At 44.1% G+C, this 26909-nt stretch overlaps 1 protein-coding gene across 7 annotated transcripts in view; it reads right to left on the bottom strand.

The window, feature by feature from the left end:
• The window catches only part of LOC114664022 (FH1/FH2 domain-containing protein 3-like), a 722250-nt gene that overhangs the window by 265023 nt on the left and 430318 nt on the right, over positions 1–26909 (bottom strand). For all 7 annotated transcript variants that reach the window (XM_051935624.1, XM_051935621.1, XM_051935625.1 and 4 more), the window contains exon 6: positions 26505–26599. In XM_051935624.1, coding sequence (XP_051791584.1) covers positions 26505–26599 — 95 coding nt within the window. The remainder of the gene's footprint in view (positions 1–26504; positions 26600–26909) is intronic.

Here is a 26909-nt window from a genome sequence, read left to right as displayed (position 1 = left end):
TTAAGAACGAAGGAGGAAACTGCCATTTTAAAAAATTCCGTGTGGACGAGCTCTGAGTGGGCCACTGGCACCCTGTCTATGATTTCTTATTTTCTTACACCTGAGTCCACCAGTGTAGGCTACATCTCCCAATAATCTAAAATTTGAATTAAGAAGGTTTGATGAGTGAAGGAACAAATGAGTTAATATTTATAAAATGCGATCAGCACTGCGTCATACAAAATGAATGCAGAGCACTCGCAGAGGGTGGCACGAGTTCAGTAAAGATGGCCCCTGACTTACTGCTCTTAACATTTGCATTACAGGTGTGCATCTTAAAACACACAACTTTAATTTTCATTATCCTTCTCAATCACCACACTACTATTTCACCAATTATTTCCATGTGTATTTTATGTTCTCATTTTTATCGAAATCCTCTTTGAGACCTACTGCCCACCTGCTGGGTTAAAGGCTAAACTCAAAAATAAAATCAGCTACAGTGGTTACTTTTAGAAACAAAGCCATCTGTACGTATACCTATGGGGCCAAAATGTGTGAACCATAACATCCAGTAATGACAGACCACTGAATGATGAGGCTGAAGTGCGTCCCATCTGGCCAAAGTTCTGCGACTGGGAAAGTCACGCCAGTCTGGCGGCCCCTGCAGGATACCGCAGATCGTTACTCATTTTTGAGTTATTGAATTTTGTCCAAAATAACATTCGGTTTTCAATGTCCCCAAAATCCATGTCATTTTTATGTTGTGAGACAAGAAAATTGGAACTTTAGAAAATTATGACAAGAACAATCACACAAGGCGTGCCACAATGTGCTTCAACAGGGCCTGCCTTTTGACAGACCCCAGCCTTGACTCTCTAAGAAGACAAAACCATTGTAGGGAAAAAAAATGGAAGAAACCTTGGGAAAGGCAATTCAGAGAGAGACGTGCAGTGGGTGTCAAGAAAAAGGGGGTCAATACAATACAATACACAGAACAGAACACAAGTAATCCTGGGACCCTCCTTCATAAACCAATCATAACTTTAATTGCTCAAACAGCACTGCCGCTTCTCAGTTCTCAGCACTCCCTGCACCTCTGTGGATGCTGCATGTTCTCTTTGTGCCTGCGTGGGTTTTCCTTCAGGTATTCCGCTTTCCTCCCACATCTCCAAAGGCATGCAGGTTAGGCTCAAGCCAGGATCCATCCTGAGACTCACCAGTAGCTATGTACCCAGGCCGATAGATTTACGCCGAGGAGTCTCGTAAGCTCTGCCCTTGATGTGTTTGATTATATTTGTCCCTCACACTCAAACACACACAAATAGCCTCTACATGCTTTCTCAGGATGACTCCACCCCTTCAGACAACACCTCTCTCACAGGCTCCACCCCTTCTAAAAAAAAACAAAACCTCTTTCAGGACTGCACACCTCTGACTTGGTGTCAATGCCACCCTCACAAGCTCCTTTCCTATTACAACACCTCCCTCAGACGTTCCAACCCTCCTGTCAGCAGCTCCCCTACAGGCTCCAACCCATAAATACAATACAATGTATTTTTCTACAGCCCAAAATCACACAAGAAGTGCTGCAATGGGTTTTAATAGGCCCTGCCTCTTGACAGCTCCCCCAGCCTTGATTCTCTAGGAAGACAAGGAAATAAAAAAAAAATGGAATAAACCTTGGGAAAGGCAGTTCAAAGAGAGACCCCTTTCTAGGTAGGTTGGGCGTGCAGTGGGTGTCAATACAATACAATACACAGAACAGAACACAAGTAACCCTCAATACAGTACAATACAATAATGCGAGTACATCAGACTTTCACCCCTCTCTTACAGTACTTGTCTCACTGACCCGGCTCCTTCTAACAGTACTTCTTTCACAGGCTCCACCGTTTTCAAAGCTTCACCTCTTCTGCCTCTCTCTCATAAGCTCCACCTCTCCCAGGATTTACCCCTGCTGACAAGTACAGTACTAGTCTCTGCAGAAGAACATGGGCGTTCCCCAAGCAGTATGGTCGGGTTTCAAGCATCCAATCAGAGAACGTAATGGGCGTTCCCCAAGCAGTATGGGCGGGTTTCAAGCATCCAATCAGAGAACGTAATGGGCGTTCCCCAAGCAGTATGGGCGGGTTTCAAGCATCCAATCAGAGAACGTAATGGGCGTTCCCCAAGCAGTATGGGTGGGTTTCAAGCATCCAATCAGAGAACGTAATGGGCGTTCCCCAAGCAGTATGGGCGGGTTTCAAGCATCCAATCAGAGAACGTAATGGGCGTTCCCCAAGCAGTATGGGTGGGTTTCAAGCATCCAATCAGAGAACGTAATGGGCGTTCCCCAAGCAGTATGGGCGGGTTTCAAGCATCCAATCAGAGAACGTAATGGGCGTTCCCCAAGCTGTACGGGCTGGTTTCAAGCATCCAATCATCGTTAAACCTTTTTCTCGGTGACAAAAAACAGGGAAACTGGAACGCAACCTGCAAAATACAACTGTGACGGCTTGGTTCCGTCACTAACTTTCAATATTTAAAATGCGATGAGCCGGGATGTGTAATGTGCCTGTTTTGCTCTGCATTAAGCGGTACCGTTCCAATTTATAACCACACACATCCACACGCGATCTCCTGCTGAGCACGTTTTTTTTTAATCAACCTACCTTTCTTCCGGATGTCAATGTCAGATACGCTGCACATTACATTTATTCTCGTCACTGTGTTATGTGTACATTCTGTCTACCTCCCCATCCCCTTAGCGCAGTAACATGACTGTACAATACCAATATTTCTTTTGTCCAATATATATTTATATTCTGCTACAATATTCAAATTAATGTGTATTTAGCTCCTATATAATATTCTGTCTCTGTGCAATGCTCATGCACTTTACCTTTTATATGATTATTCATGTGTAGATATTCCACAAACCTAACACCAGCTTTTAAAACAAATGGCTCCCTCACTCGAGGACATTGCCAACACCCGGTACCATAGCAGAGCAAAGATCATCATCAAGGACACGTCTCATCCCGGTCATCAACACTTCGAACCTCTGCCCTCAGGAAAACGTAACGTCAATCAAAATACGCACGAACAGACTGCCGAACAGCTTATTTCAAAAAGAATTTCAGTCGTTCAATAATAACTTTCAATGTCTTTAATATCCATACTCATAAATCTTGTTCATAATACCTTACACTTTTAAAGACTTTATATTTTTATCTTTTACATGATTGCTGCACGCATCCAGACTAAGATTCTTTTTCCAGTATGATAAGAAGTCCCGTCACACAGCCAATCAGATACTTAACTTGAAATCCGCCCAGTTGTCGTTTTAGCCAATCAGAAACTCCAATGGAACCCGCCTACTCCGCTTGAAATCCACCCAGTGTTTGTTTTCGCCAATCAGAACAACGCTTTGAAACCGCCCACTGTAATACACTTCCAGTACTTGAAATCCGCCCACTCGGGTCAGTGTTCTGCAGAGACACCCTTCTCCCTGCTGACAGCATGTCTCTCCCAGACTTTGCCACTTCTGGCATCACCACTTTCACAGATCTCCTTATACAACACCTGTCTCCCAAGTCCCACACCCCTTGTGACAGCATCTCTCTCACAGGCTCCAGCCCTTCTTAAAAACCTCTTTCAAGGCTTCACCCCTTTTGACCTTCTGACCTCATCTCTCTCTCTCTTTCAGGTACTGCCCCTTGTTGCAGCACCCCTTTCAGAGGCCCATCCCACTTCTGACTATACCTCACCCATTCTCATAAGATTTCTCTCTCCTCTTGTCACTTCACCTCTTTCACTGGCTCCACCCCTTTTTATGGCACATGTCTCACAGGTTTCGACGCTCGTGACACGGCCATTTTCACAGATCCCACCAGTTCTGATTGCATCTCTCTCACAGGCTCCATGTCTTCCTAAAAAAACATATTTCAAGGCTTCACCCCTTTTGACCTTCTGGTAGCCTCTCTCTATCAGGTACTGCCCATTGTTACTGCATCTCAATCTCATAGGCTCCCCCCTTCTAACAGGACTTCTCTCTCCTCTTGTGACACCACCTCTGTCACTGGCTCCACCCCTTTCGACTTTCTGACAGCCTCTCTGTATCAGGTACTGCCCCCTGTTACTGCAACTCTCTCTCTCATAGGCTCCTCCCTTCTGACAGGATCTCACCCATTCTAACAGGGCTTCCCTCTCCTCTCTCACTGGCTCCACCCCTTTTTACAGCACAGGTCTCACAGGTTCCACCCCTTCTGATGGCACTCTCTCCCAAATTGTTGTGGGCCCACCATGCTGAAAATGCACTCCTTCAGGTAAGCGTCAGACTCCATGTGAAAGGGCAATTGCTTTGGAGGGAATGCCATTGTAAACAGTGGTGCACAGTAAAATCTGTAGCTGCCCAAGTCTATTTGGCACAACATGTGACACAACATGCTGAGCTCAGACCTGGGCTTCACTACATAAAGGGCAACTCACTGGAGGCAGAGATGAAGTGCAGGGGCGGGTGCAGGGCCATGCCAGCTATCCCGCTTAAACCCCGGAGCAGCCACTCCAATGGGCACCTCCTCACAGTGGCCCTGAGAGGGTCTATTTAGGTGCACTTAAATAAAGTGAAATCTCTATGGGGGGCATGTTGATGCCACCCCAGCACTGCCTCCGTTCTTTATAGAGTTAATAAAGTCAATCTAAAGCTGATTATGATAAACTGCAATCTTTTATTAGAACGGTATTTCGGTCAAAGAAAACAAATTTCACGAGGCAGCTGCTGAAATGGGGCTAACAACAGGCGTGCAACGCCACATTAAAAAAGGCAGGGGTGAGCTCATAGCAGTGCGTGCCTCTGGGAGCCGCCATGGAAATACAACAAAGACTTTGAGAAGGTAGCACTTAATAAACAAATTCCAGACGCGAGCATTTCTTTGAACGTATTAATCAGAAATCTGAGCAGAGGAGCTACCACCTCAGCCTTATCAGCGGCTCAGACGCCGTTACTCATGCGACTGCCCCATGCTGACTTTAATCACATAATTAGGGGTCAAGCCAAGGACCCGGCCAGCAGGCTGTCCTTCGTGTTTACATGGCTTCAAAACATTGCAGGATCACAGCCAGACACTAACGAAATTAAAATTAAGAGCAAAGGAGGTGGCGCGGAGCTTCACACGACAAACTGCACGGTCCTGCCGACCCGAGTTCAAACCCTATGGAGGGAGTTGCATTTGCGTGTTCTCCCTGTGTCTTTGTTCCCTGTGTATTCTTCTTTTCCTCTCTTCATTTTAATTGGGACCCTTTTTTTAAGAAATGTGTTGTCAAAACAAGTGCTACTGCAAGCTCCCATGCAAAAATGTCACATATTCAAAAGGAAACTTGACTGTTTTGCTTCTCTTTACTTATTATGATGTTATTTTTGACCAAATCTATGACGCGAGACTCGGGAAGCCGCAGTGTGATGCACTTCATTTTACTGTGCCCACCATATGTGACAACCGATACTCACTGGCCACTTTATTAGGTACACCTGTTCAACTGCTCGTTAATGCAAATATCCAATCAGCCAATCACATGGCAGCAACTCAATGCATTTCGGCCTATAGTTATTGTCAAGACGACCTGCTGATGTTCAAACTGAGCATCAGAATGGGGACCGAAGTGACTCTGAATGTGACATGGTTGTTGGTGCCAAACAGGTGGCCTGTATATTTAATAAACTGCTGATCTACTGGGATATTCATGCACAAACATCTCTAGGGTTTACAGAGAATGGTCTAGAAAAGGGAAAATATCCAGTGAGTGGCAGTTCTCCGAGTGAAAATGCCTTGTTGATGTCAGAGGTCAGAGGTGAATGGCCAGACTGGTCCGAGCTGATAGAAAGGGAACAGTAAGTCAAATAAGCACTCGTTACTACCGAGGTATGCAGAAGAGCATCTCTGATCACACAACCTTGAAGCAGGTGGGCTACAGCAGCAGGACACCACACCGGGTGACACTCCTGTCAGCTAAGAACAGGCAACTGAGGATACAATTCACAGAGGCCCAGCAAAATTGGACAACAGAAGATTGGGAAAAATGTTACCTGGGCTGAGGAGTCTCAATTTCTGCTGCAACATTCAGATGGTAGGCTCAGAATTTGGCATCAACATCATGAAAGGAGAAATCCATCCTGCTTTGTATCAACAGTTCAGGCTGGTGCTGGTGGTCTAATGGTGTGGGGGATATTTTATTGGCACACTTTGGGCCCCTTAGTACCAATTAAGCATCATTTAAATGCCACAGCCTACCTGAGTATTGTTGCTGACCATGTCCATCCCTTTATGACTGCAGTGTGCCCATCTTCTAATGCCTTCTTCCAGCAGAATAACACACCATGTCACAAAGCTCAGATCATCTCAAACTGGTTTATTACACAAGACAATGAGCTCACTGGACTGAAATGACCTCCACAGTCACCAGATCTCAATCCAGTAGAGCACCTCTGGGATGTGCTGGAGCAGGAGATTCGCATCATGGATATGCAGCTGATAAATTTGCAGCAACTGTGTGATGCTATCATGTCAATAAGGACCAAAATAAATGAGGAATGATTCCAGCACCATGCTGAATTACGTCATGAAGAATTATGGAAGCTCTGAAGGCAAAGTGTACCTAATAAAGTGGCCAATGAGTGTATGCGAATTGAACGGATTACACTTCATTGTTTTAAATTAGTGCATAGCCTTGTGTTTTCCACCTACATATCGTCAGTTAAGCTCAATCAGTGTTAAATGATTTTCGAGGTTAAAAAGCAAAACCAAAAGGAAGTAAGAAGAAGCACACCCTGCATATAAACTGATGGAGCCAAGCCACGACTGAATAGCATGAAGCGGATTTTTTCCTACAGCTGATGGAGAAGCTGTTTTTCAGAATGTGACAAGAAGACAACAGGACGGCGCTTATGAGGGAGTAGAAGTAATTAGTAACTTTTGTTTTTTTGATGGTAGACATTTCAAACCCACTGCACACTGAGGCAGTGCTAATGTTCAACTTTGTGATGCTAATGGAGAGTCGAGATATTTAGCAGGTTTTAAATCGCCTTTGTAACGTTACCAAATACCATTTCCATACGGCACATAGGACTCGGCACATTCAAAATGAACCGCAGGGGACTGTGGGAAACCCTCCAGATTTACAGGGGCGAAGGTGATTGGCAGGTGGCCCTGCCTCTTGGGGGAATCACCCACCAACCACATGGAGCATAACACAGGATTAGATACAGATACATAAAATGTAAAGAATACTACAAGTCACAAACGAAAGAAATAATTAACACATCCAAACAAATTAATGTAGGGCGTTCGACAGTAAGCAGCTCGATGTTATGAATGGCCTATTTTATTAACTCTTTCTTCCTCCTATAGAGCATTTTCCATGTGTCTAACTTGGCCACTTTTTCCTTGCCATCCTCATTCCTGAAACACTTATTATTTTTTAACATCTTCCCATAACATCAGGCAAAGTGGTGGGTCTGAGGCTAGAGGTCTGCACTGGCAACTGGAAGGTCACCAGTTCGAATCCCATAAACGGCAGAAGTGACTCCACTCTGTTTGGCCCGTGAGCAAGACCCTTAACCTGCAATTGCTTGCTTCATCATGGGTATGACATTAGTCTGCATCCAGTCCTGCATGCAGGTCCTCCAACTTACAGGGAAAACCCGAGGGTTGGTGGCAGGATTGGCACTGTAAAAACGATTCAATTCAGACTAGTGTGCTGCTGATCCGTTACACGGCTGCTCTCAGGTCCTAATTTGGGATCCTGAGCTAGTGGGGTGGCAATGTGCTGTATCCGTGTCCGCTCCCACCTCCCTCCCTTGAAGTCATGGTGGATTTTTGCAAGCGCCGCCATTTTGCGAGTCCCAGGTTGGCTGCTGCCTAGGGGATTACCTGGGAGTGCGCAGTGTGTGACGTCATCTGTGTTATGTGTGCGATTTTCTATGTGTTTACTTTAATATTTTTTATACTCTACTCCTGACTAATGACTTCTAATTTTTGTTTAGTGTTTTCTAGTTCGATTTAAAAAACTTTTTTGTCTCTCTCTCTGGTATTGAACCTCACTCATATTTTTGACCTTGCTTCATCTCTCATTTGTGAATTTCCCATTGGGATTAATAAAGTATCTATCTATCTATCTATCTATCTATCTTCTGACTCCTTTAATTTAACTTCTCCGACTTCTGCCGAGTCAAAACCCTCAAGTCAAATAATAATAGTAGGTTTAAAAAAATAGAGACTTAATATTATATACAGAAAAGTAGAAGAATGGAAAGGCCGTTAGTCCAGATGACATACCTGCTAAAGCATGGAGGTGTTTAGGAGAGATGGCAGTGGAGTTTTTAACCAGATTGTTTAATGGAATCTTGGAAAGTGAGAGGATGCCTGAGGAGTGGAGAAGAAGTGGACTGGTGCCGATATTTAAGAATAAGGGAGATGTGCAGGACTGTAATAACTACAGGGGGATAAAATTGATGAGCCACAGCATGAAGTTATGGGAAAGAGTAGTGGAAGCTCAGTTAAGAAGTGAGGTGATGATTAGTGAGCAGCAGTATGGTGTCATGCCAAGAAAGAGCACCGCCGATGCAATGTTTGCTCTGAGGATGTTGATTGAGAAGTTTAGAGAAGGCCAGAAGGAGTTGCATTGCGTCTTTGTGGTCCTGAAGAAAGCATATGACAGGCTGCCTCGAGAGGAGTTGTGGTATTGTATGTGGAAGTCGGGAGTGGCAGAGAAGTATGTAAGAGTTGTACAGGATATGTATGAGGGAAGTGTGACCGTGGTGAGGTCTGCGGTAGGAGTGACAGAGGTGGGATTACATCAGGGATCGGCTCTAAGCCCTTTCTTATTTGCAATGGTGATGGACAGGTTGACAGACGAGATTAGACAGGAGTCCTCGTGGACTATGATGTTTGCTGATGACATTGTGATCTGTAGTGATAATAGGGGGCAGGTTAAGGAGACCCTGGAGAGGTGGAGATATGCTCTAGAGAGGAGAGGAATGAAGGTCAGTAGGAACAACAAGACAGAATACATGTGCGTGAATGAGAGGGAGGTCAGGGAGATGGTGAGGATGCAGGGAGTAGAGTTGGTGAAGGTGGATGAGTTTAAATACTTGGGATCAACAGTACAGAGTAACAGGGATTGTGGAAGAGAGGTGAACAAGAGAGTGCAGGCAGGGTGGAATAGGTGGAGAAGAGTGACAGAAGTGATTTGTGACAGACGGGTATCAGCAAGAGTGAAAGGGAAGGTCTACAGGACGGTAGTGAGACCAGCTATGTTATATGATTTGGAGACGGTGGTACTGACCAAAAAGCAGGAGACAGAGCTGAAGGTAGCAGAGTTAAAGATGCTAAGATTTGCATTGGGTGTGACGAGGATGGACAGGATTCGAAATGAGTACATTAGAGGGTCAGCTCAAGTTGGACGATAAAGTTGGAGATAAAGTCAGAGAGGTGAGATTACATTGGTTTGGACATGTGCAGAGGAGAGATTCTGGGTATATTGGGAGAAGGGTGCTAAGGATAGAGCTGACAGGGAAGAGGAAGGCCTAAGAGAAGGTTTATGGATGTGGTGAGAAAGGATATGCAGGTGATGGGTGTGACAGAACAAGATGACGAGCACAGGAAGATATGGAACAAGATGATCCACTTTGGAGACCCCTAATGGGAGCGGCCGAAAGATGAAGAAGAAGATACAGAAAAGCAGATAGCTAGTTACACAGTACTTCTGATACTGCGATGAACCGACAACACGATAACTGAGGTCCACTGACACTAACATCTAACACTGCACTATAACAATGTGACAGGTGCAATACTGTGATGTCTGCTATAATCTAAAGTGTTCCTAAGCACGAATGTCCCAAAAAAATCTCCAAAATGTCCACTAGAGGGGGAAACCATCAAACCCTGGCTACATACCAAGGGAAAATGCAGGATTGTTCTAAAATAAAAACAATTATTGTACAAAATGCTCTATAACAATCAGAGCCCCAAAGAGCACAAAAGGATAAAGGAGTTGCCTGAACCAGCAAGGCATATCCAGAACAAAGAAGTTCACATACACACTACAAAAGGCAAAGCAAATGAAACATTAAAAAAAAGAGCAAGGGTTCAAAATATTCTGAAAATTCACTAAAAACAGAAAGTTAAACAGAATCCAACAAAACTCAATGATGTCAGGACATTCACAATGAACCGCAAGGGACTGCCTTTATAGGGCTGTGGGCAGATGGCCCTGCCTCTCAGTGGATCACCCACAAGATACCTGGAACATAGAAGAAGATATTTTGACATAACTAAATTATCATATAAAACAAGTAAATGTGACATCTGAACCCCAGCCCCATGGGGTGGGTACCCTAACCGACACTGTCATTTTCAATTTGTCCGTCTACTAAAGGTGGTATATGAGAATAATTTGAAGGAGGAACACTTACATACACTTATTCATTCTTTAGGCCCACCTTAAACAGCTCGATGAGGTCACCACTAAGTGACTGGAGAAAGGTTTCTGCTCTCTCTGGCTTCTCCATCGAGAACTTGCTGCTCTCTATTTTATTATCTTTTTCCTTTTTGTGTCCCCTCAGGTACTTAAATAATGTAACATTCTTCCCCTCACTGAGAGGTACAAATAATTAACTGATTAAAAAAAAATGACATCACACAGCAATAAAGCAAATGACCCCAAGGCTACCATCCCTCTGTAATTTGGATTCTTTTATGACGCTTTGGCTTGTGCACTGGACGTTTCACACATTAGCACATGAAAACAAGCTAATAGTTACGACATGGCAAGGATAAAATTTGGAATTAAAATGCAGCCAAAAATCCATAAACGGCATTGCCGGTTTGTACCGCTGCTGCTGCTTCCCTTTTTAAAGCTGCTCTTCCCACATTTTATTACGTCCTTTTAAAGGACAACCAGCCTGCTCAGCCAATGCCCGGTTTTGCTCCGGTTCATCTGGTCCCCTTGGCTTATCCAAGTGACGCTCACGTGTGGCTAAATAACAACTTTAAACTGGACAGAGATGAGGGGTGCCTTGAGGATGGAAAGGCCAGCCGTGAGAAATAAAAGGAATGCGGAAGAGGAGGCTTATGGATGTGGTGAGGGAGGACATGAAGGCAGAAAATGATGTAAAAGACGGGCATAGACGGAGATGGATGATCCGCTGTGGTGACCCCTTAATGGGAGCAGCCGAAAGAAGAAGAAAAAGGAAGAAAGAAAGGAGGTGAGGTGGAGTATCTGGTGCTATTGTCTTACAGCTTTAGTGACCCAGGTTCAAATCCCCCACCCTGTCTTCCTTGGTGAACGACGGTCATCTTCTCACATCCCCAGTGACATGCAGTGTAGGCTAACTGGTAATTCCAAAATGGCTTGATAATAAATACATGATTACGTGTCCTTAGGGTCCTGTAAATGAGAAAAGGAGAAGGATGGAGAGATATTCAGTCCAAGGAACTCTATCTTTAAGCAGCTGGCACATTTACTTACAGGTGCCCAGCCATGCTAAGTGGATAAGGAGGGCCAGTGACACCCCCCTCTAAGACCCCAAGGAAAACACCTTTAACCTCACAAAATGCCCCTTACGATTGGGGCATCCCTAAAGGTAGCTGGCAATCCTGGCTTGCAACTTACTGCCTTACAACTGGCACAAAAATGAACCCCAAGGGTTAACGCCATTCTTATTATGCCTGGCACAGAAAAATGATCCCCGAAGGTCTAGACACTCTTTAACAATCCTTAAGAATCGTATCTCTGAAAGTTCTCCATGCCAATAGCTATAAAGCGCACGGCTCACAAGAATTTGAGAGTCAAAGAAACCACTGGCACACTGTTGAGCTGGCACACAGTGGATAAACTAAGCCAAGGCTTTCTCTTATTTCTCTGGCAGTACTGTGTCCCTCCTTTTGGGCTGCACGGGACCCCTGTGACTTTCTGACGTCTGGAGGATAAACTGCTAGGCCTGGTAATACCTTTAAGCGGGGTGTTCAACTTCGATCCTGGAGGGCCGCAGGGGCTGTTGGTTTTCCTTCCTGACACTTTCTTCATCAGGGAGCGGTTTCTGCTGTTAATTGACTTCTATTCCTGGCATTTTAATTGTTGTGTTTTTAAAGACTCCGTCCTCGGAATTGATTTTTATTTCTCCTTAAATGGCAGACAAACAAAAATGAGATGTGAGGTGAGCCAACAGATGACCAGCTGACTCCAACCAATTTCTCTCCTGCCAGTTTTTTAATTAGAAGACGGCTCTTGTTGTTATTTACCTCCATGGTTTGCTGGTACTCTCATTCTGCCACAGCAGACATTTCCATCTCTAAGAGAACCTTCAAAATGTTTTATGGACCCGAGCAGATCAACATTCCTTAGACCTTTACCTTTCTTTATTTTCAGATATTGTATGATGAACGCCGGTGAGCTGGTCATATGGCGGCTCACCTTGTGTTACTGCTAATTAAGGAAAAAGAAATAAGGGGTCCATGTCTTAAATAGCAAGTCAGTTACAAATACGGCAAAAGAAGTTAATTAGCAGCAGAAACTGGTCACTACTGAAGAAAAGGGTTAGAACAAAAGCTTGAAGCTACTGCGGCTCCCCCAGGATAGGAGTTGGACACCCATGACCTTGCCTACCCTGATGACGTGATTGTCTGTTCCAGCACCTGAGAAGAACATCTACAAGGGGTTTATTGGTGGTACCACAGAGCTCCCACAAAGTGGACTCTTGAAGGAAACCAAACCAAAAATGCTACTTCGGTCTAAATATCTGGGCTATGTGGACAAGGTAAGGTCAGACCCCAGTGGTCCAAGAACTTGATCCAAATCTAAAAGGCAAGTGGCAAGCCTTTCTTGAACTTACAAGATATTAATGAAGGTATGTCTCCTGTTTTTCTGAGAGAGCTGTGCCTGAAACTGACCTAACGGGGAAGAATAAACCCAATGGGGTGGTTTGGACTAATTAGGCAGAAGCCGCCCCTAACTAGGTGCCACTCTTCACTGCACCTAACCTTTCTCTCCCTTTATGATCCTACAGACTGACACATCTGAAATTGGCCATGTTCAGTCGAGTACCTCATATCATTCCTGAGCTGGACCAAGAGGTGAAGCAGGAAGCCCTTGTGATCACCAAATGAAGATTTTACCTGATGGGCCGGGAGTTGACTCCTGTTACAGAGCACGCCGTTCCAACAGAGGATGGCTGCTTAGGAGAACTCCAAACCCATGTGTCACCCTGTGTCATGTAGGGTAAAGAATTCCAAGGTGGTTCAATGCCCTGCCTGCATGGCCATATAAGACGGAACCTGATCGGAAGTTGGTATTCAGCCTGGAAACAGCTACTGTACCACAGAGGTCGTGCCTCGCGGCAGCTCATCCATTTGAACCTGTTGGATTTGCTTGTGTTTTGATGTTTTATGCCTGGATTTTCATTTAATTCTTTTGAAACATGTTTCATTGCAGTCTTTTTCAGTAATTTATTACCAAATGAGAAATAATTCTGTTTTATTAGCAGCTTGTCATATTGGTAAACCCGGAGGAGCACTGACTTCTTAGCAAGCCTGACCGGGTGCTGCCTGATTAGCCAGTAGAAGCAAAAGTGTCCCACCAGAAAGGGAGAACAGCCTTAGTAGCAAACTACACGGTGTGAAGTCAAAGCTATTGAGGTACACTGCAGGGGGCGCCGTCGCGCCGTTATGCTATCATACTGAGGAAGACTACTACTTACTAGAAGACTACAAAAGACGTGTCAGTGACGTCAGTAATGTAAACTATGGGGAGTGTGCTGTTATAGTATGATACTGAGGAAGACTACTACTTACTAGAAGACTACAAAAGACGTGTCAGTGATGTAAACTGTGGGGGGGGTGCGCCGTTATGCTATCATACCGAGGAAGACTACTACTTACTAGAAGACTACAAAAGACGTGTCAGTGACGTCAGTGATGTAAACTGTGGGGGGGGGGGGGGGGGGTGCGCCGTTATGCTATCATACTGAGGAAGACTACTACTTACTAGAAGACTACAAAAGACGTGTCAGTGATGTCAGTAATGTAAACTGTGTGGGGGGGGGGTGCGCCGTTATGCTATCATACCGAGGAAGACTACTACTTACTAGAAGACTACAAAAGACGTGTCAGTGACATCAGTGATATAAACTGTGGGGGGGTGCGCCATCATGCTATCATACTGAGGAAGACTACTACTTACTAGAAGACTACAAAAGACGTGTCAGTGACATCAGTGATATAAACTGTGGGGGGGTGCACCGTCATGCTATCATACTGAGGAAGACTACTACTTACTAGAAGACTACAAAAGACGTGTCAGTGATGTCAGTGATGTAAACTGTGGGGGGGGTGCGCCGTTATGCTATCATACCGAGGAAGACTACTACTTACTAGAAGACTACAAAAGACGTGTCAGTGACGTCAGTGATGTAAACTGTGGGGGGGGGGGGGGGGGGGTGCGCCGTTATGCTATCATACTGAGGAAGACTACTACTTACTAGAAGACTACAAAAGACGTGTCAGTGATGTCAGTAATGTAAACTGTGTGGGGGGGGGGGTGCGCCGTTATGCTATCATACCGAGGAAGACTACTACTTACTAGAAGACTACAAAAGACGTGTCAGTGACATCAGTGATATAAACTGTGGGGGGGGTGCGCCGTTATGCTATCATACCGAGGAAGACTACTACTTACTAGAAGACTACAAAAGACGTGTCAGTGACGTCAGTAATGTAAACTATGGGGAGTGTGCTGTTATAGTATCATACTGAGGAAGACTACTACTTACTAGAAGACTACAAAAGACGTGTCAGTGATGTCAGTGATGTAAACTGTGGGGGGGGGTGCGCCGTTATGCTATCATACCGAGGAAGACTACTACTTACTAGAAGACTACAAAAGACGTGTCAGTGACGTCAGTGATGTAAACTGTGGGGGGGGGGGGGGGGTGCGCCGTTATGCTATCATACTGAGGAAGACTACTACTTACTAGAAGACTACAAAAGACGTGTCAGTGACATCAGTGATATAAACTGTGGGGGGGTGCACCGTCATGCTATCATACTGAGGAAGACTACTACTTACTAGAAGACTACAAAAGACGTGTCAGTGACATCAGTGATATAAACTGTGGGGGGGTGCACCGTCATGCTATCATACTGAGGAAGACTACTACTTATTAGAAGACTACAAAAGACGTGTCAGTGACATCAGTGATATAAACTGTGGGGGGGTGCACCGTCATGCTATCATACTGAGGAAGACTACTACTTACTAGAAGACTACAAAAGACGTGTCAGTGACGTCAGTGATGTCAACTGTAGACATGCTGCTGTGGTGTTTGGATGCGTAACGCGTTGTTATCAACTGCTGTTTATTTCGATGGAGCGATCACAACAAAGGTTTTCCTTGATGTTTCCTGGAATGCGGTCAATTCGGATGTGACATCATTCCCAGCTCCAACATCCGAGGTTAATGAAACGCAGCATTATTTAGAGGGCTGGAGCAGATGATGCCATGAGGTCAGTGATGTAAACTGCAGGGGGGGGCGCTGCTTTATTCTGCTCATTGCCCATTCATTTCAAATGGCTGGACAGGCTGATGTTTTATTATTACTGTAAACTCGATGGGTACCATCCTTGTGCAGCTTTACCATTCTGTCATAGGGGGCGCTGTCCTATTAGGTATCTAGAAAGGGAACTGCCTTGTTAGCAGACTAAAGAGGGGACTGTCAGATGGTGACATTGTTTTGGACGGATCAATATGGCACTGCAGTGACAATCTCATTTTGTGCTTGACAGCCACATAATCTGATAAGGAAAAAAAGGACGCAATGACACTGAGAGCCAACTGCAGATGGCACTATGCCAGCTCTCTGCATGTCCATATATGGAAAGGTGTAAAGCCCCTTTATTGTCAAATCCATAAAACCCAGCTCTCTTGTGGTAAAAAATAAAAAAGGCAGGCGTCTCTGCTCTTACGTACCTCATGCCAGCCTAAACGCATGCCAGCACAGAAGAAACGCCACTTAATCTGTGAATCCCAGCTGAACTCTGTCTTGATGGATTTTTCTGGGGATGCCAGGGTTAACGGAGAAGTTGGCCCGCTCATCATGTCAAGGAGATGTTTATTGCCAATAGTCTGAAGACTCCGACCAGTTAAGGACACTGCAGCGGCCTCCTTGTGATGCTACTTTATGGCCCTGGAGTCAGACGTTGGCACACTTTCCTTCCTATTCCGGTCCTTATAAGGCTGCAGCAGATAAATGATGTGAGGATTTGCTGCAGGACCTTAAGACCAGGGCCGCTCCTAGTATGAGCAAGGCAAGCGTCCATTTGGGAGTCCCAAACCCCCACAAAGAAAAGGAGACTGGAGGATCACATAATGGACCCCAAAAAGGCTTGAAACTGCCACGCCTGCTGCTTCAACTACAAGAAAGAGAGAGAAAGACAGACAGACAAACGGTCCAGCTGACCACCAGCTCAGTCATCTGTAGTGTGTCGTGGGGGGGTACAACATGGTGCTGCTATGGCTGGTGCTACCAAAGACAGCCCAGCCACTGTCTGTGTGGACTTTACACCTCCTTCCTGGTGCCTGGGTGGTCCGACACACATCCCACAGGACTTGAATGTGCCCTCTGATGGACTAGCAGCCTGCTCAGCACTGGTTTTTTACTGGCCTGCCTGTAACTGGTGCCACAGACATGCGCATGGGAGGCAGCTAAAGGGCTCAAATGAAGGGAAATTCTACGGCAGACCAGGGGGTGGCACACTGCCCTAATCCTTTCTCACTTTCCACTGCAGACCAGTTCCGGGAAATTCCGCCTGGCCCTGATGACATTACTTCTGGTCCCGGGATCCCAACGGCGTCACTTCCAGTCCCAGGCCCCGATGACATCACTTCCGGTCCCGGGATCCCAACGGTGTCACTTCCAGTCTCAGGCCCCGACAGCGTCACTTCCGGTCCTGGGATCCCAACGGTGTCACTTCCAGTCTCAGGCCCCGACGGCGTCACTTCCGGTCCTGGGATCCCAATGGTGTCACTTCCGGTCTCAGGCCCCGACAGCGTCACTTCCGGTTCCAGGGTCCTGACTACGTCACTTGCAGACCCAGAGTCCCGATGACGTCTCTTACTCTGCCTTCTTTTAAGCCGCCATCTTCGTCTCATCCACGTCAGTTGTACCTCGGACTCAAAAGCCGCTCTATTGCACAACCAAATTTCACATTTGCAGCCGAGCTTCAAGTATACGGGAGGCTGCCCCAAACCCTTTTCTGGCTCTTGTCTTTTCATTTGACACTGGATTGACCTTAAACAGGTTAAGAAAAATGTAAATATGTTAATAAACATAACCGAGTTACGTTTAAGGCTCGGATGGGACCCTGCGGGCTGGAGTTCATTAGCGTCAGAGCACAGCGCCCGTCCATTCCCACGAGCCTCCTCGCTGTGACAATGACAGAGCTAAAGTCTCCCACTTACATTTATTTATTTAGATGACATCTGTATGGAAAATGGACTACAAATTGCAAATAAACAAGTCAATTGTTTCCATATTTTCACTGTGGGAGCTCAGGGAGGTGAAGGGACTCGGGGCTGAACCGGCAGCTTCAGCAGTACAAAGCGTCGGCCCCATGAGGTTTTATTACAGGCCTCAGAGCTTTCCAGAAGGTTACTTTATATACTGTACATACTGTAAGTAAACTAGCAAACATTACACCAGCAAGGCAGTCCACACAACGCCTCCCATACAGTCGCTTTACAGCGTGAGCTCTGGCAGAGTAATAGGGGATGAGACTGCAGTCCATACTATTAACCACAAGGGGCCCCAGCGCTGTTATTATACCCCTCAAAACTCCTGCCTTCCATCCATTTCCTTATCCTGAGTGGGCCTATCCCAGCAAGCACCTCAGAACTCTTTATTCTTTACAGCACCTTTGTGCAGTGTGTCCGTGTGGGTTTGTCTCCTGCCACTCTGGGTTTTCACCTGTGTCCTAAACATGGAGTGTGATGGAGTAGTTGTGTAATGTCACGGGTACAGAACACAGAGAAATTCTTATTTGAATGCCCACCCGACATGCCACACTGCAGCTAAAAAGTTAGTAAAGACACTATAAACCAGGCAGTCACTCTGCAAAGGGTTCAAAGGGTACAAAACGGACTCCGGAGAGGATGGGCTGGAATTCCGACTAGAGTTGAGGACGACAACCTCCCTGGCCAGGATGAGCTGCAATGGAAGGACCACAAGAGTGGAGGTGCAACACGGCCAGGATGAGCCTCAGTTCCTTATTCCCATTTCAGTCAGGATGAATGACAGGGGGAGGCTGGAAATTGTGAACAATTCACTCCCCCCCAGCACGAGAGTTGGCAGTATTGTACTCATCCAGTTTGCTCCCAACTTGGACACGTGCAGAGTCATCTGAGAATTGTAGAATTCCCAGGGGTGCTAAATGAGGGGAACCTTCCTGCTTTGTGCAACTTCCACGTGGCCTGGAAGTGCTTTCGGTGTGCAATACCGTGGTGCTGGAAGAACTCCTGGGGGTCCCACACAAAAGGGGCGAGTCAGAGGAGAGCACTTGCAAAGGAGGACTGGAAGGAGACGGAGATTGTGTCTGGTGGTCGGTTTCTCTGGGACACCCCCTAGTGGTCTACATACGAGGTGAGACACAAAAATAACTGGATTGGTTAAAAAAAAATCTATATACTGTATATATTTATTGATGAATTCCTGCATTCTAAACCTTGTCTTCCTTCCTACTTTCTATATACTCCCTCTCCTGATCTCTACACCGCTCCATTGATTGAAACAGTGCTGGAAGTCTTCTTGCTTGAGGCTCTTCAACAGGGTCGCTGTTCCTGTCTTCACTTCATCCACTGAAGAAAAATGTGTTCCCTTCAGGTCACTTTTGATTTTCGGGAACAAGTAAAAATCACAGGGAGCTAAATCAGACAAACAGGGAGGATGATCGAGGACAGGAATGTTTTTGTCAGTCAAAAACTGCTTTACGGAAAAAGCAGTACGATCCTTTTGAACAATCTGATTCACCGTTTTGATGTTAGCATCGATTCGAGATGAGCGTGGGCGACCTGGGCGTTGAACGTCTTGCACATTTTCTTGTCCTTCCTTGAAATGTTTGTGCCACTCAAAAACTTGTGTGCAAGACAAACCGTTATCACCGTACGCTGTTTTTATCATTTCATAAGTTTCTGTGGCCGATTTGTTCAATTTTGTGAGAACTTTGATGTTGATTTGCTGTTTGATTTTTTCACCCGACATTATCGTGGCAACTCGTGTAGCGATTGTTGTGCAAATACTGACTGGGCAATTCACAGGATATACCTAGACGGTCGGCAATTTGAGGGGTCATGTAGGAGGGGATATAGTTCTGTGATTCATGTCCGGCCGACCTCCAGACAGTTTTCCAAGAAAGCCCCAAGCCCAGTCCGGTTATTTTAGTGCCTCACCTTGTGTATATATGTATTTATTCAATAGATATACTGGAGAGTGCTAAGTGAACTCTTGGTTCTCCTAAATCCACTTTGACTAGACAACAAAATTCCTAAGCTTATAAAGACACAGATAAGAAAAACAGCGAAAATGCAGAAAACCAATCTTTATAAAGCGCAGAAAGTTCAAATGCACAAGTAATGACACTATCCCAGCTATGCCATCTTTTAGATGCAGTTAAAAGAAATACTTTGTTTTGTAACAGAAATATACGGTATACTGTATGAGCATACAGATGTATAAAATTGGTGAGGCATATATAGAAAGTCACACGCGAGTGAGTTGGGAGCTTCAATACAACAATATGGAGGGAAGAACACAGAAGAGAGCACTGGGAGAAACGCAATCACTAACAGCCTGTCCTCTCACAATTCAGAGGACAAAGTTCACTAGCATTACTTCCGGCTTCGCCCCAAAGAACCTACCTCTTCTGCCCAATGGGCTGCGTAAGGACAGCATTACCAGGTGGCGGCATTTATGCATGAACTGGAGAAAAAAAGAGAATGGAGCTGGTGCTTTTGTGCTAATTTACTTAGCATGTGATTCATAGATAGATAGATATGAAAGGCACTATATAATAGATAGATAGATATGAAAGGCACTATATAACAGATAGATATGAAAGGCATCATATAATAAATAGATAGATAGATAGATATGAAAGGCACTATATAATAGATAGATAGATAGATAGATATGAAAGGCACTATATAATAGATAGATAGATAGATAGATAGATAGATAGATATGAAAGGCACTATATAATAGATAGATAGATTTTAGTTCTGCCAAGATGACATAATTTCCTTGACTGATATTTAAAGCCGCCATCTTGTCTCAATAAGTTCAGTTCTGTTTTGACTCACATCTATGAACATCTCTGTTCAATTTAAGCCTCATTTTCCAGCCCTTGAACAATATATGGGTGGCTGCCCCAAACCTTCATGATGTCTAAGACTCATTCATGTGACACTGGGTTTGGGGATCTGAGATGCCCACTATAGGCTATAATAGATAGATAGATAGATAGATAGATAGATAGATAGATAGATAGATAGATAGATAGATATGAAAGGCACTATATAATAGATAGATAGATATGAAAGGCACTGTATAATAGATAGATAGATATGAAAGGCACTATAAAATAGATATATAGATAGGAAAGGTGCTCTATAACAGATAGATAGATAGATATGAAAGGCACTATATAATAGATACTGTAGATATGAAAGGCACTATATAATAGATAGATATGAAAGGCACTATATAATAGATAGATAGCAATAAATGTGTCCCTTGGCCTTATATATTTTAATAATGTAAGCACAGGTGTGTTAAGTGACTTGCTCTTTGTCACCCATGGACTCAGTGCTGGTGGTAGTAAAACTGATCACCTTGTATTTTAAAGTCCAGATGTTTCTCCACTAGACTGTACTGTCTAAATGTTTACAGCTGCACTTTTACTTCCATTATGCTGCACCTCTCACAAAGATCCTGTATAATTTCTAAGGTGATCAGCTTCCTTTTCATTGGCTTTTTCTACAGCCCGTTGACACTTTAGGCCTTTAACTCATCTATTATGTAATCCATCTTGGTTATGTACTTTTGAAGCCCAAAACTAAATGTGCTGTAAAATAAAATTATGACATTATTATTAATGACACCACCCTACCATTCCAGTATTTCTTGCTGCTTACTCTCAAACAATGACCCATCCTATCAGTCTTCTCTGGGCCACCAGCAGAGGGCAGCAACGACACAGCACTGCCCACGGCTCATTGCTTTGATTTGCTATCCAGAATGCGAGTGGGAATTTATGGTGAGCTAATTAGGAAAAGGGTTTATTTATTTATTTATTTTTTATTATTGATGCAGAATTTTTTATTCTCCAGGCAATAGGCAGAGGCTAACGCTGTGCTGAGATCAATGCTTTTCCTTGGAACTGACTAGTAAAACAACATCTCAGTACTGTGAAGTTGTAGTCAGCAGATTTCAAGTAAGACACACATTGTAAAGTATGTCCAGATAACAACATTTATGGGTGAAAACAGAGAGCACCACATCTGCAGCAAGGGAGGCAAGGAGTCAGAAACTAATTCTTTCGGTACATAGCAAAGTTGCACATTGATTACCCAAGTGACACGGTCACTGTGTTCTGTACATGACAATAATGACATCATAAATTTATACAGCACTCCTTCAGCTAGATTTGCGGACATTTCTTTTTCTCAGGTCACAAGGCTGCTCAAAAGCCGCTCGCATGGACTGCTGCATAAGCCGGCCTGAGATGTGCTTCTTGCATGTACAGTCTGATGGTGTTGTCAGTGTATGTGTTTGTATTCTTGGTCTCTTGTTGCTCCTATGTGGCTGTCACTAACCAATGAACTCCATAGACAAGACAATAAAGAACGTGAATGCTGAACACCATCACAAGGAGCTTTAACAACCCTTAGGCAGCTATGACGTCAAACCTGACATAATTTAAGAAACAGTAGGATGGGATTAGCCAGGTACACCAGCAGGGCCAATGGTGGGTCAGGCAGTCACCCCACATTCTTCGCTTTCCTCTTGAAAATCTCAGGCACGGTGTTGACTGTTGGCTGCCTTTTCATTCAAAGTTTAATGTTAATAGACGGTGTTAGGGTCTGGCACCATGTGCAGGGTTGGTTCCACTTTTGCAACCTAATGCCATCAGGATGGGCTCCAGCCCACTGTGACCTGGAGTGGGTCTAGACAGACAGACAGACAGACAGACAGACAGACAGACAGACAGACAGACAGATAGATAGACAGATAGATAGATAGATAGATAGATAGATAGATAGATAGATAGATAGATAGATAGATAGATACTTTATTAATCCAAATGGGAAATTCACATACACCAGCAGCAGCATACTGATAAATAAAATATTAAATTAAAGAGTGATAACAATGCAGGTATAACAGACAATATCTTTATATAATGTTAATGTTTACCCCCCTGGTGGAATTGAAGAGTCGCATAGTGTGGGGGAGGAACGATCTCCTCAGTCTGTCAGTGGAGCAGGACGGTGACAGCAGTCTGTTGCTGAAGCTGCTCCTCTGTCTGGAGATGATCCTGTTCAGTGGATTCTCCATGATTGACAGGAGCCTGCTTAGCGCCCGTCGCTCTGCCACAGATGTCAAACTGTCTAGCTCTGTGCCTACAATACAGCCTGCCTTCCTCACCGGTTTGTCCAGGCGTGAGGCGTCCTTCTTCTTTATGCTGCCTCTCCAGCATACCACAGGGTAAAAGAGGGCACTCACCACAATCGTCTGATAGAACATCTACAGCATCTTATTGCAGATGTTGAAGGACAACAGCCTTCGAAGGAAGTATCTCTCTATATATAAAAGGAAATCCTGGAATGGAAAGCAAATGCAAGGCTACGATACGTGATAATCTCGAAAGACATTTTAAAGACCCGCGAGACCAAGGAGACTTGCCACAGTGCTTCTCGCAGGGACCATAAACATGAGACTTGGTGCCAAGAGATTGTCCCAGGGCTGTAGCAAAAAGGACAGCAGCTGTACAGGCTTTAAAAAGATCGAAGGGCAGCGCGACGGCAGCTACCCCAAACGAACACGAGCAGCGTTATGCATCCTGCAAGAAAGAATTCAACCACGCCCGTGGCCAGAAATAAAAGACAGGTATTGCTTTTATTACAACGTCACGCGAGACCAGGCAGTGGACCATCATTTAAAACAAGTCAACAGACCTCTAAGCTAGCAGTTGTTGGATTGCTTTTGGCAGGCAAGCATCATGTCCTCCGAGCTCTTAAAACAACGACATGCGACAGGCAGAAGAGGCAACTAGCAAGCAGCAAAAAAACAGCAAATGATCCAAAGGCATATCCTTAGCGTACGTTTAGCCGCAACACCCTTCACAACACGAGCAGTATTATACGTCTGGGAAGAAAGAGATGTAACCACGCGCGGGGCAGGAAATAAACAAACAAGTATTGTTTTTACTAAAGTTTTTAAAGTAAAAGTGAAAATAATGCATATGTAACAATTCACAAGAAAATAACAATCTCTTTAAATTGTAGATTGCCTGCCTAAGGTAAAGTCATCCCTGATGAATGGGGACATGGGAATGAGGGGTCCTTGCATCGGATTAGCGCTATTTCAGATGTGGAATGGCAAAATGGGGGAGGCAGCTTGATGAATGAGGTCTCCAGGACTTAAAACAAATCCAAATCATATTATGTGATATCATCTAATGTGAAATTCTACTCCGTACTTCTAGAATTTTTATTTTTATATTGCATTGAGGATTTATTCTGTTCTATGTATTGTACTGTAGGGCTCAGAATTAAAAGACAATGAGCAAAATGACAAACTAGAACTTCATAAAGACGTTTACAAACGTTGGCGCTAAACACATGCAGAGCAGGTTAGAGATTATGAAACCAGTGAAATTAGAAAGGCTCAAAAAAAAAATAAAATGCGCTATACACATGTGGAGAAAATTAAAGGATATGAAAGTAGGAAAATTAGAAAATATACAAAAAGAAAGTAAAGATCGCAGTAGCGCAAACAAACAAACTGCCTCATTTAACTATGCACCAGTCTAACTTTGGTTTTGCACAATAATTGCTACACTATTGCACCTTAACACTTAATTGTACTTTATTCACATAATTGCACTTATTTATTATGTTCTACTATACTGCTACCTTTCAATCTATGACTTTTTGTTAATCTAACTGATATTCTTCTAACTTTGCACAGTTTTTGATAAGCAGATCAGGATGCATTTCACTGCGTGTTGTCCTGTACAACTATGCATGTGACAAATAAAGAATCTTCAGAATTTCAAAAACAGAGTTTACCGCACATGCATTTATTGGTTACTTTGTTCATGTATATATATTTATCTGTCTGCTTATTTAAAAAGCTACATTTACCCGAGGAGTCAAAAACGTTCTATCTAGCCCTTGTACAAAAACCAAGACAAAAGCTGGGGTATCACCTTGGTAACCCCATGTACCTTTGGACTGTGAGAGGAAAATAGCACAACATTACAGACAGGAGTCCAATGCAGAACTCTACTTACTTTGTTACTTTGTAAAATAAAATTATTAAATGCTGATGATGTCGATCGTTTTGTCTGTGCTGAAATTCCAAACAGAGAAACCTATCCTGAACTCATTAAAAAGATTCAGCATATTGGGACTCGTAAGATTACAAATATTGTTTTTACAGAAGTTCTGAAATAAAAGTGAAACTAATGAAATAGCAACAATTCAAAGAAAAAAAAATCTTAAAAGTGTAAAAATTACAGTCAAAGCAAAACCCTTCCCTACAATCAAATGTTAGGAAATCTTGATGCCCAAATATTCAAGTGAGACCACCCCAGCCCACCATCCTGCTCTCCGGTCTGATGTTAGTAAATACAGAAGCTCGATACACCTACAGTAGATGGAGCCCGCTCTCCTAACTAATGTTAGTAAATCTGGATGGCAAAATCTCCACTCTAAATCAGACTTAACACGTATGCATTTGCAGAGTTACTACATCTATTAGGTTTTCCACCGCAGAGGTCTCCAAAAACTGTTGCTGTTTTCTGAAGGTCCATAAGTCAAAAAAGTCTGAAAACCACTGATTGAAGGGACCCAAGTGACAAATGGGACCAGTGGCCAAATACATAGCATAACATTTGCAAGAGCTAAGGCACAGGCGATGTGCAAAATTGAACAAAACATACTGGCACGGCAGCCAGAGACAGCTATTTTGCTGATCGATTTAGCTGGTGGATTATTTTTTCAATTGATTAATTAACTGGGTGTTTTAAGAAAATCCAAGGCTTGTGCAAAAGTGCAAGAACTACATTCATCTTCCAGGTTCACCTAAAATAAGTAAAATCACCTGAGGAAGAGAGGGGGCGCTGCTGCCAACAGTCTCCTTCCTTCTTCACAGCCCTTGAGAAAGTGCCGCTTGAGGGCACCAAGACGAAAGAAGCCCCACGGCTTCTTGTCCACCTGATATAAGAGGAGACCGTCTCTCATGTTTAGATGCTGACCAGGTCTCTGCGCTACCCCCTGAGCCACAGCTACATCCTCCCAGCCGTCTGATTGGACGGACTATTTGTTAAAAAGATAACACGCTTGGAAGTGCTTGAGTGTTGTTGCTTCTCGTGCCTTTATTGTTGAAATTAAACAGGACCTTTACCCAGCCTGCTTAGTCCTGCAGCATCATTTCACCCATCTATAGCGTTCATCTGAAAATGCCACAAAATGGTGCCATCTGCAACAGAAGCCCGTTTAAAATGACGGCCAGGTAACGTCTCACAAGTACAGTTATTTTCCAGAATTATTACAGGTGGCATTATGATGTCAACACCTTTCCCTGTGGAACATTCTGGGATTCCAGCTATAGTTCAATCTGCCATCCACCGTTTCCCTGAAGAAGCTAGGTGAGATGTGCCACTCTGACTCGATGTCACACTCAGCTGCTTGTACCGCCAATAACGGGGTCCTTCCTGATAGGTGTAACCCTCCCCGACCACACGGGCCACATTCTCCACCATAAAATCATTTTGGTAGGGTGGCTTTCAAATGATTTCAGAGCCTCAAACCCATTAATCCATGTCGGTCCACAAAAATCCCCCTAAATCCTTCACATAAGACGTATTTTTAAGTGTTAGACCCCTTATTGAACAATCAAATCAAATAACACTTTGCATTTTTTTTACATTAAATTTCAATAACCCAAGGCAGAATTCTGTCCAGGTTGACGTGAAATGAGTATTCGCCATTCCAGTACGTTTGACTTTGTTGCTAAAGTTGACCACCTTCTTAGTTACACCCTTTGATCAAATAAAAAGACCAGGGGCCTTCGCGCTGACAACACACTTTGGCCATTTATGATTTGAACCTGCCCAATGTAGCTTTAGGGTCACGGGGTCTTTTGTCCTACCTCGAGAAAGGAATATGAAAAGCACACAACATGCAGGGTAGTCTTGTACTTTCCTTACCTTTGAGCCTATAAGTGTGTAGAGCCACTGAATGGTTTCGTTGTGACTTATAACTCCATTCATCCCATCGACGTACAGCATGATTTGCCCAAGTGCTGTGAAGAGAAAAGGAAAAGAAATCAGTGGAATCCTGCTGCAATGTGACAGTGACACAGTTGTTCATGTCCAGCGGTGACTAATCTCTAAGAACACAATCGACACCTCTACTGGTCACACCAGCATCATTATTTTTATTCTGCTCTCTAGCTACAGAGCACTTTGGAGTGACCAGGCCTTGTGACCCCCAGCAAGCACAACACAACTATTCCTTAGATGGCTTTTCCTAGCAAACACATCTTTACAAACTTATTTGACTAAGACTTACCCTTCACATTAGTGACTTGAAGTCCACACTAAAAACACAGA

Source organism: Erpetoichthys calabaricus, chromosome 13 (assembly GCF_900747795.2).
Source record: "Erpetoichthys calabaricus chromosome 13, fErpCal1.3, whole genome shotgun sequence".
NCBI lineage: Eukaryota > Metazoa > Chordata > Cladistia > Polypteriformes > Polypteridae > Erpetoichthys > Erpetoichthys calabaricus.
This window is presented reverse-complemented; position numbering and strand designations above follow the sequence as displayed.